This window comes from Anguilla rostrata, chromosome 6, assembly GCF_018555375.3.
Source record: "Anguilla rostrata isolate EN2019 chromosome 6, ASM1855537v3, whole genome shotgun sequence".
In the NCBI taxonomy this organism is placed as follows: Eukaryota; Metazoa; Chordata; class Actinopteri; order Anguilliformes; family Anguillidae; genus Anguilla; species Anguilla rostrata.
In genome coordinates this window covers 56,829,382-56,844,236 of record NC_057938.1, presented here as the reverse complement: position 1 = coordinate 56,844,236, position 14,855 = coordinate 56,829,382, and the positions used below count along the sequence as shown (strand labels likewise).

General features: G+C 42.6%; 1 protein-coding gene and 1 long non-coding RNA gene across 11 annotated transcripts in view; one reads left to right on the top strand and one right to left on the bottom strand.

The window, feature by feature from the left end:
- Positions 1 to 14,855, bottom strand: part of LOC135257755 (uncharacterized) — a 109,357-nt gene that overhangs the window by 30,722 nt on the left and 63,780 nt on the right. For 2 of the 9 annotated variants that reach the window (XR_010330727.1, XR_010330728.1), the window contains exon 3: positions 3,468 to 7,152. The exons of 3 other annotated variants lie outside the window; for them this stretch is intronic. This is a non-coding gene — a long non-coding RNA (uncharacterized LOC135257755). Of the gene's footprint in view, positions 1 to 1,841; positions 2,110 to 3,467; positions 7,153 to 14,855 lie in introns of those variants that run through there. 4 more of the 9 variants (XR_010330730.1, XR_010330729.1, XR_010330733.1 and 1 more) reach the window with 4 other exon arrangements.
- Positions 10,978 to 14,266, top strand: hlx1 (H2.0-like homeo box 1 (Drosophila)). 2 transcript variants are annotated; one of them, XM_064340849.1, is made up of 4 exons: positions 10,980 to 11,597; positions 12,148 to 12,327; positions 12,696 to 12,880; positions 13,561 to 14,266. In XM_064340849.1, the coding sequence occupies exons 1-4, from the start codon at positions 11,162 to 11,164 to the stop codon at positions 13,858 to 13,860; spliced, it is 1,101 nt and encodes a 366-aa protein (XP_064196919.1). In that variant the 5' UTR covers positions 10,980 to 11,161; the 3' UTR covers positions 13,861 to 14,266. The 2 variants fall into 2 exon arrangements, with proteins under 2 accessions (XP_064196920.1, XP_064196919.1); XM_064340850.1 differs by lacking the exon at positions 12,148 to 12,327 and having other exon boundaries at positions 10,978 to 11,597.

The window sequence follows — 14,855 nt, the reverse complement described above, 5'->3', positions numbered from 1 at the left end:
TGCGATCTGCACGGACGCGGATGGCAGAGGAAGTGCGGAATGGCCCTGCTCTTCCTGTATAAACGCCATGTTCCCTGATTACGCGCCAGCGCTCGGAGCAGGAGAGTCGGGCCGCGGTCCGAGAGGGCCCTGGTGTCAGCGCTTAAGTGCTTCATTCCCGTCTCTGATTGGCCACACAGACCACTCAGCTTGTCTCTGATTGGCCACACAGACCACTCAGCTTGTCTCTGATTGGCCACACAGACCACTCAGCTTGTCTCTGATTGGCCACACAGACCACTCAGCTTGTCTCTGATTGGCCACACAGACCACTCAGCTTGTCTCTGATTGGCCACACAGACCACTCAGCTTGTCTCTGATTGGCCACACAGACCACTCAGCTTGTCTCTGATTGGCCACACAGACCACTCAGCTTGTTTCCCAGGCCCTGATTAGCTTACGCTTGCCCCAAAATGTTCAGTGCTAAATCAACTCTTATGGAGTACATGTGGTCGCTGTCAGTGTAAGACTCATGCACCCCGCTAGAGTTGAATTAACACTGGACATTTTACTGTGCATTTTGAGCACTTGGCCACACCAGCAGATACTCTAATCTGAATAACTCTACCAGGCCACCAGGCAGCTAATGCTACTCTTTTGTTGTAAAACAGACAGAACCACTGCTTGATTTGTCTTGTTGATAAGGAGACTCTGAGATGGTTGTAAGTCACCAGTGTGAAACCTAACAAACACCATTTCTCCTAAGCTATCCTGACTGTTATGCCTTAACTTATTATATAGGCCTTTTCTATAATATATTCCCACAAGATGGCGATAGAGTGCCACGTTGGATGAAAAGTTTCCAGACGACTCCGTACAGTTTGGCCTTGAACAAGGCCGCCTTTGGAAGGAACGCAGACGCAGTTCTTTTCAGAAACAAAACGGTGAAAGAGCTGATGAAAGAAATAAGAGGCCAACGTGAAGCAGCCGTTAGCGCGTCATCCAGGGAGGTCACCTGTAGCTACCTGTGAAAGCAGGTTCGAATAACTAAAGCTTAGTTCATTCATTAAAAAAAAAAAAAAACACTTCATTGCAGCATTAGTCTTTCGAGTCCGATTTATTTATTTATAGCACTGATGCCGAACGTGCAAACAAACCACGTTTAACTGAAACTGAACACCATGATTAACTGAAACGGTCTAAAACAAGATATTGTAAATGTCATGTCCCGCAGATGTCAAAGTTCCCTGTCCATTTAAGGTTAGATAATAGCAACCTGGCTTGCAGAAAAGCTTTATTTTTATTTGGCATAAGCACCACTTAAGCAGAGCGTGGAATATGTCACTCTTGGGACGGTGTGGAAATAACTGAATTTGTTTTTGGTTTTTTTCCGCCCCTGGATTTTCTGCTACGTGACCTCGTGTCTCTTGTGACGCGATCCAGATATGGAAGACTGAACCACGTTATACCGCGAGACGAGAACCGCTTAAAGGTCAGCTTCTTACTTAACTTTAACAACAGGGTACTACTATACAACACCTTGACCCACACGTCAATCAAAAAAACGATGCTTGCTTATCCCTCTCAGCATGTCGCCTACTGCGAGCCTGGCACCCCAGCCTGAACGCTGACATCACAGAATACTGACAGAATGACCACTCTTCGGCCACAGCGTGGTCCTTCAGGCCCAATAAAAAACACATGCTACCTGCAGCACATAGGCATGATATCGATGCGAATGTACAGGTGTGTTATTTGGTATGCCATCGTCTACTGAATGCACTTAACTGATAATCAGTGTGGTCTGTATGTTCACGGGCTAGGGGAACGCTGACTGATGAAGTCTGAATACAGTAATAAAGAAAAACAGTTGGCTATCAGATGCATTTCCAATAGCCCACGCCACTTCCCCTCGCGTTTATTATATTTCACGCATCTAGGCAATAAAACGAAACCCTCCTTGGTCTCATTGTTCATTTATTGGAAGACTATACGAATGAAAACATCCTGAATCATCATTCCACAGCGTCGCCAAAAATCCGCCCGCTTCCGCAGAGCTAGCTTCAGTCACGTCTTCGGTTTAGAATGCGATTGCTTTTTATTTGCATTGCTGCAGGAAAACAAGACGCACTGAAAAAAATATATTTTGATTATTGGGCGATTCATTTTACGCCTTAGTATTCATCTGTATTCTGTTTAACTTGTCGTGTTCACAGAGAATAGGCTATAGGCTATATACATTTTTGTTTCTTTTTCCATCACCAGACAACCCCCACACACAACTAAGTTTTATCCTTTTAGTCACCCCACTCGGCGTATGCATTGTATTGGAAAGTACAGGACTTGCTCGATACCTGACAGCTAAAGTATGAGGCCTTCCGGGCGGTAGAGTAAACGCCATTAAAACTGCAGAACTAGAGGACAACAGAATCTGTGCCCGTGTAAACACGTCATAAATGGACATGGAACCATCCCACCTAACAATTACGCGTTTTTTCGGTTACTCTGTTTGGAGTAGTTTTTTTTATTTTTTTTATTATTATTTTGTTTAATTATCTCTTACTATAAGTCTCCTACTGTTGCTTTCAATTTTCTGTTAAGAACAATTCTCCATAGTCACACATTTGTGATCGTGTACATTAAAAGGTTCAATATTTAACAATGATCGTACTACAGGTGTTAGACGTCTGTTAAACAGTGTTAAATGCGCAGGGTGGAGACGAGGAGCACAAGGGATGCTGGATGCACTGGTGCTAAAATTTAAAGAAAAGAAGACTTTTTTAAAAATACAAATGACTTAACTTAGTATAAACAGGCTACAACATATGCATACAATTATGTGAATAAATATGCATTGTAAATAATAATAAAGTGACAGAAATTCACATTTTAAACAGAGTAACATGAGTAATAAGGATTCGTATCTGTTCTCATTTGGATCCATTTTCAGTCTGTTTTACTTCTAATTAAATAAACTGAAAACACACGCATTCACGAAACGGGAGATCAGTAGCACTTTTAATTTTAGAGGTAACTAAACCATATTTTGTTTTACGAAATTGTCAATATTTCAAACTCCCGGTGTTGAAAAGGAAACAAGAACCATGCGGGTCCAGTGACTTTTAATAATAGGCCACTTAAAAAAAAAAAAAAAAAATATATATATATATATATATATATATATATATATATAATTTTAAAATGTTTTCAAAAAATTAAACTGGTCTGTTTCGCAAATAAAAATGTACCCCCCATCATTAAAAGGCTATATATCAACAAGAAAACGAGTTCAGTATTTTTCACTTGGCGACAAAAGGTGTCAAGGTTGAGCGTTCCTGGAGAACACGCGCGCACCCCGCTGGTGTTCCGGGGCTTTTTGCGCGGGAGTGGGCGATACATTAATATGCTTTTGCGGCCAGTTGTGTGTGTGTGACCCATCGCAGCAACGCATTTATAATAAAGCTCCACTGTTGTTTGGATAATGCTACCGTGCCGACAGAAACTGGAATCCTTCAAATCAGAGACCTCGTGCAGAAGCCAGCTCGCCGAGCTAACAGACTCGGCCATTATTACATTAACGTACCTGCTATTTCAGAGACGCAAATCCAGCACGGAGCATCAGCAGCGATGCAAATGATTCAGGGTTTTTTTTTTTTTTTTTTTGTATACCTGTAGCCTATCGTGTTGTTCTTACACTGGCGTTGGTATACATAGGTTAAATAACCGCTGGACTGACAACAAACACGTTAATGCTAAGTTGAAAAACTATATGCAACGAATTCATAATCACGAGTTTCCACCTCCAGGAATATGAGGCAAAATAACTCGTTTATTCTGCAGTTTATGATAGCTACACTGGCAGGCTAGGTCAAAGAGGTCGGGTTTGTACTAGGCTATTTATTTATGATTCAGTTCTCCATTTCATGGAGCATTGATAAAGAACGTTTTAGAAAATGACATGCCTTGCTTTCCTGCACATTTAATGCCCACGTTTTCTCTTTCCAACAAGGATTAATAATATATTTCTGCTGCAAGTATGGCAGGCCTAAACCTACCACGTGATTGTCTAAATTGCGCGTCTACAAAATCTTTATTTCATTCAGATGTTGTTTTTGTGGACATGGTTTGTAAACGGATCAGAGTAATGTGATAATGTGAATATGCAAAAAAAAAATTAATTAATGTAATACAATGCAGATAGCGAAAAAGATCACTCTTATAACTGCGCGAATTATGTCCCAAGACTTTCCCTGAGACATTGTTAATTCCAAATAATTAAAAAACGAATAATAGAAGTTGCTAGCATTTATATTTATTTATTGTGGAGATTTGGCGGTGACATAAAATCTCTCTCGCTCTCTCCTACTGTGGGGAAGAAAGAACAAAAACATATAAAAATTAAGAAGTCAAATGTTTAACTTGTCAGTCATTACATCTGGCTGTTGGACACCTGTTCCCGTCGCTGCCCTCTCATCACGCCCCGCCGCCTCCCCCACCTGCTAATTTGTAGTTTTGTTTCCACCGCCGTGTATTATTACGACAATTAATCGCTTTTGCCAGCGGCAGCCCTGTGGACAGCGAAACAGCTGCGCGCGCTCGGCTTTGGTGAGAAGCTCAGGGCTATTCCAACGGCGCGGGGCACCGTAAACACGGGAGCGACTGATAACCGCGCGAAGTCGCCGCTGCACGTACGCATCAGCGCCTGGTCGGGCCTGCTACGCGCGCCGCACGGGTGCCATAACACACGGGGTAAAGCAGTCACTTAAGAGGGAGAATTGCCAGAGCACGGAGACGCGGAGAGAAGAAACAGTAATGGCTTGTTATGATGACCTCTGCGTTTCCATTAGACTTTTAGTATTACGCATCGCGGAACAAAACTAGCCTTCCCACTAAGTTTAATTTAACCCTTAGTACATTGACCTGTCGACTAATTAGTAGGTCCCTGGTCGCAAGAGCACCTCGTTCCCTCAAAAAAAAAAAAACAGATTTAGTCTGAGCCTGGCCGAGTCTATGTAAACAGAAAATTCGTTAATGCAGACAGTTGAGACGCCGTTATATTTTTAAAAGTTCCATTAAGAAACCCTCATATCGTCTGAATCAAAGGCTAGGTCGGAGTGAGTGGGGTTGGCTGCCCTCTCCTAACGGCTTAATCTGCAGCGACTGTCCTCTTCGAAAGGAAGGCATAAGAATGGCGCGCTTTCGTGGCTTAATGAGAGACGGGGGTCAAAATGTCAATCCGCAGCGGTCTCCATTACAGCCCTGCCAAGATTCAAATGATGCGCGTGCAATGACGGCTTTTAGCGAAAAATTAATTATCAGTTTACAGTGATTACACAATAGAATGTCGTATGTTAATTCAACTGTAACAGAGTAAATATAAATCCATTTGGGACTTTGTGTACCCTAAGAGTTGATTTAACACTGAACAGTTTTACTGTGCAGGCTACCCACACACTGCAATCATTAAGTTGTGTTTATTCTGTGTATTGCGGTGTCTTTTTATTTCATTATTTTTCTCTTTTAAATTTTTTAACATTGGAAAACATAACCAGTTGTGATGACAATCAAAATGATTAAGTGCTGAATATATGGGATATTTACCGTTAAAAGACACCTGTCGCTCGTCAAAGGTTAGTAGATTACTTTCCGTATTTGGTCCTGAGAATGGCGCGAGGACGCTTTTCTCTGACAGACGTTTTCATCGGGGCGGGGGCAGCCACAGCTGGGAACTCGGCTCCGCGGAGCACTGCGCACAGCGGCCTGCGCATAGCCAGCAGCGCTAGCACAGATACGGGCGGGGTGGGGACAGATACCAGATTTTCCCATCAGAATTGGAGGATGATGATGTTTCAATTTTTATGTTTCCTGCGTGAGGACACCCCGTTTCTCATGATGGGTGATTTGGGGGGGGGGAGGGGGGGGGAGGTCAGTCCTACTTCAGCCAAGACCTGGCCCTTGCCAAAACTGCAGCTGGAGGTCAATAACCAGAGCTTCCAACATTCTCAACAATAACAAACAGCCCCCCTCCCCCAGGGCTCAGGGTGGACCGGGGTTTTACAGAAACACAGCGTCCAGAGACTCATGGAGGGACAGAGTTTAACAACAATTAGCACAGGCTTTCTCTGCCACCTCATGGCCCTACCTAAACAAAGACACCCCCCCCCCAAAAAAAAACATTCTTCCCATCGCAGCTGAACCACACCTGACCGCAGCTGGAAAGCATGGTCTTTAAATCCAGAACAAGGTCTTTGTTACATTTCACGGTCAATATTTTAACTGATGTCCTAATTAAGACTACGTTGCGATGTTCTTGTTTTTGTTTGCTTTTCTCAGCCTCAGAGAACACGCAGGCAGTGTGTTCTGTGAAACGGCTCACTGCTGTGTGCAGCGTGCTGCATCCAACACAAATAAACACACGACAATCATTACATGCTTCGGTGGGTGAGAAATGCAAACTGGAATACTGTGACATGAAGTTTGGTCGTCATGGTCACTGCGCAGCTATGGAAGAGTCCAACGGACAGAGCCCGCTTTGGCTTGATGATGTCATATCCTGTCAGCACCTCCTCAAGGCCTACACTACAATCTGATCAGTGTCATTCAGTAACCATGGCAGCAGGAGGAGCCGCGACCCCCCAAAGAAGGGGCTGGTTGAGAGATTGGGCACATTTACCCATCAGCCCTGCACTGTGACGAGCAGTCACACACCCGCCCCCCCAACAAAATCAATTTACCTAAAAAATACTTAAAATCATGACTGAGACATCCCGCAGCATTTCCCCCCGGGCCCGGGGCTGGGGAGGGGGGGGGGGGGGGGGGGCGCACTCTCACTCAACCTGGCGGGGGGCTCCAGATGATGAGCCCGTCAGTCTCTCTGTAAGAGCCATAATGGCGGCAGGCTCCAGATGACGAGCCCGTCAGTCTCTCTGTAAGAGAAGTGATGGCAGTCAGCCACACAGAAGCTCTCTGTAGCTCGGCTCCATTAAAGCAGCCAAAGGTCCTTCCTGAGACTAACAGGCCAGAAATAGGCGTCTTGGCTGGGCGCCTGTTTTACGGCGGGGAGCAGTAATGTTGGGGGTAATTTTTAATTGTACTGAGCCTCTCTGATCGGTGAAGAGATGGGCAGGAGCAGCAGTGCTGGTCATTCAGCTCTCTGGAGCTCACAGCGGCCTGCTTGTGAAAACAAACGTGGGTAATCAGAGCAGAACAAGAGGCCCGCGATGAGAACCCCATGCCCACCGCCTCCCAGCCGCGCATCTGTGCCCACCGCCTCCCAGCCGCACGTCTGTGCCCACCGTGACGGGCACCATGTCTGCTTGCAGCAGGCAGTGTGGGTAAACACACACCACGTCAGCAACGGGCTGTTTGATTGGGTGCAGTGTGGGTAAACACACACCACGTCAGCAACGGGCTGTTTGATTGGGTGCAGTGTGGGTAATAACACACACCACGTCAGCAACGGGCTGTTTGATTGGGTGCAGTGTGGGTAATAACACACCACGTCAGCAACGGGCTGTTTGATTGGGTGCAGTGTGGGTAAACACACACCACGTCAGCAACGGGCTGTTTGATTGGGTGCAGTGTGGGTAATAACACACACCACGTCAGCAACGGGCTGTTTGATTGGGTGCAGTGTGGGTAAACACACACCACGTCAGTAACGGGCTGTTTGATTGGGTGCAGTGTGGGTAATAACACATACCAGGCCAACAGAAGGATATAATAAGAGATGCCTACCTTGATATAAATATTTCAGGCAAACAGCAAACATGGCAGTGCCATGTACCTAGTTAGGCTAATGCGATCTTGTTAGTTTTGTATTTGGCAGGATTGTTTTGTTTGATTCTGATTAGGCAAATGTGATTTCAGTGCTAGTTTTGTACTTGGCAGGATTGTTTTGTTTATTTGCTGAACAGATTACCCTACAGGGTTGGAGTCCTGATCTATGTGGTCACTTCTGGCACTACGATCTTTACTTCACTCAAGTGTGTTTTTCTGCACCTCTGCACTTTGAACTGATGCACTTGTTGTACGTCTCTCTGGATAAGAGCGTCTGCTAAATGCCTGTAATTTAATGTCATGTACGTGAGAGAATCACGTGTGCAGGTTTAACATGTGGAGCCCTTTGTATGTGATGAACCCACCTCATCTCTCCCACCTTTGCCTTCAGTTTATCCAGACTTTACAATCATTTTAGACAAAAACTATTATGATTATTATGATTATATAATGACAATAACATGTTTAATGACAATTTCAACTGAATTTATTATTATTTTTTTATATTAAAAATATAATAAAGATGTTAATAATAACAATAATAATGTGTCCATAATAATAATACAGCCGTTGATTATTTGTAGTATGTTACAATGTTACAATTGAGTAGGAGTATATTGAATTATAATAATAATAATTATTATTATTATTCTCATTCACCTGGCTTCTGAGATGACAGATAATAATAATTATCTAATGGTTTCCCTTCGGGAGCCTGTAGTTTAGACTGAGCTTTATTTAGATTTTGAAGAGCTGCTCCTAATCGGTCACACCTGCTAAGGTGGTTGTAATTGGGCCCTCCGTTAAGATGTAAATAACTTTGGACAAGCGGTTAGTAATTTTGGACACGGACCGCTTGTTCGTGTTCCCACGAGGACTGTGCATAAAAATAAAGCCATCGACACTTCCACCGAAAGACACAGTAAGAATTAAGACTTCGATTCAGTTCTTAAAATAAAAATGCAATAGACGCGACAGACTACCCAGTGTTACAATAATCACGCGTTGCAGTAAAATGCGGGATGCAAGTGCGAGCGCTAACAGCCGCGTCCTACAGCAAAGCGCAGTGTACGCGCGGAGTTTTCGGCGCGTCCGAATGCATGCTGGCGTTTTAACTTTGAGCTCGTCGGCACCTGAAATAACTGCCGCGTGCTCGCTCCCGCTGCGCCTCTTCTGCATCCTCTTCCCGAGATTGTTTGGTCTGCTTGCTCGAGGGCAAACGTTACATATCATTTCTAAAATTAACCCGGAAAAGTGTCACTTCAAAACATCGTGATAGGCGGCTGCCCGGGTCACAGGCCTATCCGGATATGAATCAAATCTAATGAAGGCGATAGAAGGAACGGATGGCCGACACAGGGACAATTGTTTTCAGCCTCTGACGTCGGCGGGAGGTTAACAATTGATCATTACCTGACAAAGTTATTTGGATAATTCTTATCGTTTACAATTATAAAGACGTAAATGGGGAGGCGTCGGGGTGGTCCCGCCGACATGAAAGTAATTATAGCGATTGTGCGTTAGACAAACAAATAATAATTTATATATAATAAACAGCATATGGGCCATTGAGAAAAAATAAAAGGCTCTAGAGTCTGTCGTTTAGGTTGAGAATGTAGGCTGCTTGTGCGTTTAGGAGCTTTCTGGTGAACTGAAATATTTATTATTAGCCTATTTAGCAGGTGGAATTTATTAAAACAGCTACTACAGTTTGCTTCAAATAGCAATACGTAAGATGCCCCTTTTTGATGTTCATATTAGGCTATATTTTTTGTCTGCATATTGAATATTTCAGGGAATATTATAATTGCAATAATGTAATCGGGTGAATCGAAAATTCATTATACGATATATTAAAAAGAATTCTAATAAGTCGACTCGCCATTGTCAAAGAACAATGAATATCCAGCTCTGTTCTATTTAAAATAATGAAACAAAATACAATAATTCACTCGTCTGATGTTCTTTGGCCATTGTCAGCGCGTTACATCAAATGCCTCTGGTGGTAAATATGGCCGAAGTATCGCCTCTTCAGTTATTTGTGTTCTGGTTTTTCGAAGGGAATAGATTTCCTCTTTTTATTATAAGCATGAGAGCGGATTTGCGTCACCACGCAACTTGCAGGTCGAGATAAAGTTGCACAAATATTGAAAAAAGGAAGTTCTAACAGTCATTATAAAGTTTTTTCCCCTCTTCTCCGGAAGAAATAAGGACTTCGGCTGTATCCTAAAATACTAAAACACGTTCTATTTTGGGACAAATCTAGCAGGCATATCCGCTCATTTAGTTAGCATTGGAGCCCATCAAAAACAGGATGACCTGAATCCAATAGAAGCGGTAGTTTCCTGTACTCCGCGAGCCAAAATGAAATGTATCACAGCGCCTGAGAAAGTCAGCTCGAGGCCTAAGTTCACCGTTTCTGTTGCCCCATTTGAACACAATAAATTAAACGAGCATAATAACTGCACATGAACGAACGAAATAACAAGATGGGTATTTTCCCACCATCTGATGATTGTTATAATTTATATTGGGAATAACTAAATAATTCAGAATGGAAGCTCATTTGATATGTAGAACGATATGCTTATGATCATGTCCCTATTTTTCTAATTCACGTCGATAATGCAAGGAATTAAGTTATTTTATCCGCACGTTTGATCATTTAAAAAAAAAAAAAGTATACTACAAAAAATCTGATTCAACAAGAGCTTAACATTTTTTGGTCCCTAAGTTTTATTTTGAACCAATCCAAACAAAAATCTGCATGAAATGCCAGGCTGAATAAATAAATGCCAGGCTAAAAAAGTAATACAAAAAATGATTATGAAGTTAAACTAGGCAATGGAAAAATAAAAAAATAACAATCTGCAATATGTCTCAATCAAATATTATTGCTTCTTGTTTTTTGCTAAATTTATTTAGAATTGTCATTGTATTGGTGATGATGTCCCTAAATTTATGGTGTTTCTGATGACAATGAGTATACTGCTATTTGGCAGTTAATACAGTTTTTGTATCAGACTCTAAATACCAATTATTACCACTTTATTATTCAGTATTATTATGATCATTTTTATTATTAATAATACACTATTTTTGTGTCAAACAGGCTGCTGAAACATCGATGTAACCCTCACTGCGGCTCATCATCTTGAGGGCGTGTTTTCCAGTTGAAGCGGGTCTTTAATTGGCCAGCGCATAGCCAATCATTTCGTCTGTCGAAACTTCTGCGTAGGACTACTTGGACCAGTTGCTGAAGTTTCGGAGTTGTGAGAAACATTCCTGGCCCTTTAAGAAAGAAAAACTACCGTTTTTAGCGATACTCGCAATTACATACTGGACGGGTTTTGTAAAATTTCGCCATTCCTGTTTAACTAAAGGGCAACACAGGACTGTAGGGATGTATACCACTGGATTGAACCCGTTTTATCCGTCTAATTTTAGTCTTTGGTCCGCGTACTGCTCAAGCGGCTTTGCCCTGGATTCAATGAAGAAGCCTTCCTTTTGCATCGCCGATATACTGCATGTTGGAGACGCCGAGAACATCCCCGGGTCTTCGGCGCTCATGGCTCATTTGGGACCTCGAGCGCCGGTTCACGCCTCGGGGTCTCCGCTGCGCCCGTCGCCAGTAGCCCCCGAGGCTTGCGTCTTCGGCTCGCGGGTGAGCCCGGCGTCCCCGTACCACAGACACGGAATACATTTGACCTCCGTTTCCAGAGTGACGCTCAATTCTCAGCAAGCTCCCGCGCCCTCGAGCAAGGACCTCAAGTTTGGAATTGACCGCATTTTGTCAACAGACTTTGACCCAAAATCAAAGGAGACGTCAACGTTAAGAGGTGGGCGATTACTGATGTTGTTTTACGCATTTTAAAAATTCTGGTTCTCTCTAATTACATGCACTTAGTTTATGAAGGCAGGCAAATTTCACTCGTTATGATTTTCTTTGCTTTAACGTTAGCTATATCGCGTGGTTAGCGTATTGCACTGTTAATTCAGTTCATTATTTATTTGAACGGTGATACATCGAAAGATACATCGCCATAAAGTTCTTGTGATTAAAAATCTTGACTTTATGCGAAAATTGCCAGACTTTATGCGAAAATGGCCAGACTTTCTTATGCGAAAATTGCCATATCGCCATCATACCAAGTCAAGTGAAAACTTTTGAACGCGCAGCATAATTTAATTGGATTGTGTGGAAATCAAGCGTATGCACACCTTTTGTATGTCTGCACTGGACTAAAAATTACCCATTGTAGGCCTCGAGAGTAGTTAAGATAATTCATCTGCACGGAACAGATGCATAGTTTCACTGAAAAAAATTATAGGTTGCCACAGGTTACCCCAATGACTACCTTTGGCTGATTTTGTTTCGTCCTGTGACAGATCTCACGTCCATCGTTAGCGCGAACCGTCAGTCAGGTGTCCATATGACCACGCAGTCTGCGGCGAGCCAGTACTTCGCATCCTTAGACCCTGGGATCGGCGACCCATCCGCCATGTTGAGTTCTATGGGCAGCGTCGCAAGACACGCAGGGCAGCACCAGTTTCAGGACACCTTTCCAGGTAGAGTAGCCTTCTCATCCAATAACAGGCCTGCGGAGAATACTCTGCTTTAAATTGTTTATTTTCTCTCTCTATCCCTCCCTCGCGATTTTCGCTTATTGCCCATTTAAATTGGGTAGCCTAGGTGATACCTCACGACCGCTCAAGACCAGTCTCTTGAGATTCCAATATACAATCAAGACTGCCCTTTAGTCACATTGTTTTAGATGCGGAATAATTCAAGCATGACATGATATGGATTGTAGCAAAACTATAATTGGTGTCATTAAATTTCTTGCAAGACTTTTAAAGCCATATACAAATAATTCTGACTTCAAATAATCACCGTGGTTCTGAATTGCTTCTTCTCTTTTTTTCTGCTATAACAGGTCCGTATGCGGTCCTTACGAAAGACACCATGCCACAGACGTACAAACGAAAGCGGTCCTGGTCGCGGGCAGTGTTTTCCAACCTGCAGCGGAAAGGGCTCGAGAAACGATTCGAAATCCAGAAGTACGTGACCAAACCCGACAGAAAGCAGCTCGCCGCGATGCTTGGACTGACGGATGCTCAGGTGAGTCACCTCGTCGAGCGAATATACAGACTGAAAAATACAATACTACCGATCATCTAGGTTATACTGAGGATCACAGCTCGCTCAGATGAAAAGTAATCTCACAATTAGGATTGAATTTCCTCTCTCTAGCATTGTTGATGTGAGTGTCCCTCTGACAGAGTCAGACAGAGACGGTACGGATCCACCCAGAAACACGCATACACAGAAAGAGAAGAGTGTTTCCACTTAATAGAATTACGAAAGAATTATAAGGAAGTGAAAGTCGTTCACACGAGAAAATGCATATGGGCTCGAGGTGTTTATTTCAGTTTTAAGATGAAAACAACGGGAGACTGTTGCTATGCTACAGTATCCCTTGAAACACACTTCTTTAAATTGTAGTGACCGTTGAAATTAATGGATAATTAGGAGCAACAGAATAACAGAAAGGTACAGCTACATTTCAAGCAGTTGTGTAAAAATATAACCTAATAATATACATGTAGAATTGGTCGTTTTTAAACACGTAAACTGTGTCTGAAATAGTTTAAATAAAATAAATAACATATTAACTGAGAATAGTTTTGTACATTTCTTGAAGTGGCCTGAAAATTTCTTTCAGGCCTAATTTGTGTGGTATAACCCCACCTATAACCATAGATGGCCAAAGCGACTGATATCTATAAATCTTCCTATAGGTCAAAGTTTGGTTCCAAAACAGACGGATGAAATGGAGGCATTCGAAGGAGGCGCAGGCGCAAAAAGAGCAGTCGGATAAAACGCTGACAGAAACTGACCAGAAGGACCAGGAGTCCGAGTGCGCGACCGACACAAATGAATCCGAGTTTGAGGACGGCCAGGAAAAAAGTGACGTTGACATTACAGAGCACAACAAGACGAGCGTCATCATGTCCGGTGCTGCCCCTCTGAGTCCAGAGGAGCCGGCATCAGTCAATACGATTACAGAAACCGCGGCGTCATCGCAAATATTGTTATAAATGTTAAAAAAAAAAAAAAAAGGTTAAATGTTGTTGTGATGTAAGTAATAATTTAATATAAACGCTTTCATATCGGTGTAACGAACGAAAATAATATGGTTCAGTCGTAGGTCAACAGAAAAAGTCTTAAAGGAAAGTGGGCCAAAATCATTTGGGTTGATATTATTTGACGTCACTCAAGCCCCTCACAGTCCAGGAAGGTATTAGAAAAATTTCCTTAATTAAACAGAAATGTCATGCTATATATCGTCTCATGTGGATCACCTATTATAAACAAAGACCTTCCATAATATACCACTTGGTAAATGTGATACCCTTTGACTGTCGATAAATGTAATTGTACAATATTGTGTCAATACTTTTTGCACTGAACATAATGTAAATAAAATGTTTCTTGTTTTCTTGATGTATTGGTGAAATCCATTTGCGTTGCATTATTTTTCCATGTAAGTGTTTATTGTATAATTGTTATTACACTACACATGGAATTATTAGTACAATATTTTTGTTTTATGCTAATGTTTATAACCGCAAACTCCCTTCAAACGATGGACGCGGTTTTTTTTTTTTCTACATTTTTCTTTCGTTAGGAATTTATTCGGGCGGTTTGTTCGATGTACAGACTGTTGCGAGGAGTTTAGTGGACTCAAAGCGGCCTGGAAAGCAGCTGGTGCGACCTGGGAACGCTTTCTTGAGTTTTAAGCGAATATAAAAAAGGACTGAAATATCTTATGGAATTATACACCTTCTGGATATGATGCGGAAAATACTGTTGCCAGAAAAAACGGCTGGGGACGGACGCGCCAATACGCACGTGCATTTTATTCGGAACACGCGGACACTTTCAGGGGAAAACAAGCTGGGAAGTAACACTGTGGCCCGTCCTTGCGTTAAACACACGTCAGCTTTAGACATGTTTCAGCTTAATGCTGGCGCATAATGTCCACTACTGTCCAGAGACGCTATATAATTTCATTGAGACAGTCAGTAGGCCA

Excerpts from the sequence above, each read along its gene's own strand:
- hlx1 (XM_064340849.1), top strand. The coding sequence starts at position 11,162 with ATGTATACCACTGGATTGAACCCGTTTTATCCGTCTAATTTTAGTCTT. Across the intron at positions 12,328-12,695 it reads GTTTCAGGACACCTTTCCAG|GTCCGTATGCGGTCCTTACG; the intron begins GTAGAGTAGCCT and ends CTGCTATAACAG. Across the intron at positions 12,881-13,560 it reads TTGGACTGACGGATGCTCAG|GTCAAAGTTTGGTTCCAAAA; the intron begins GTGAGTCACCTC and ends ATCTTCCTATAG.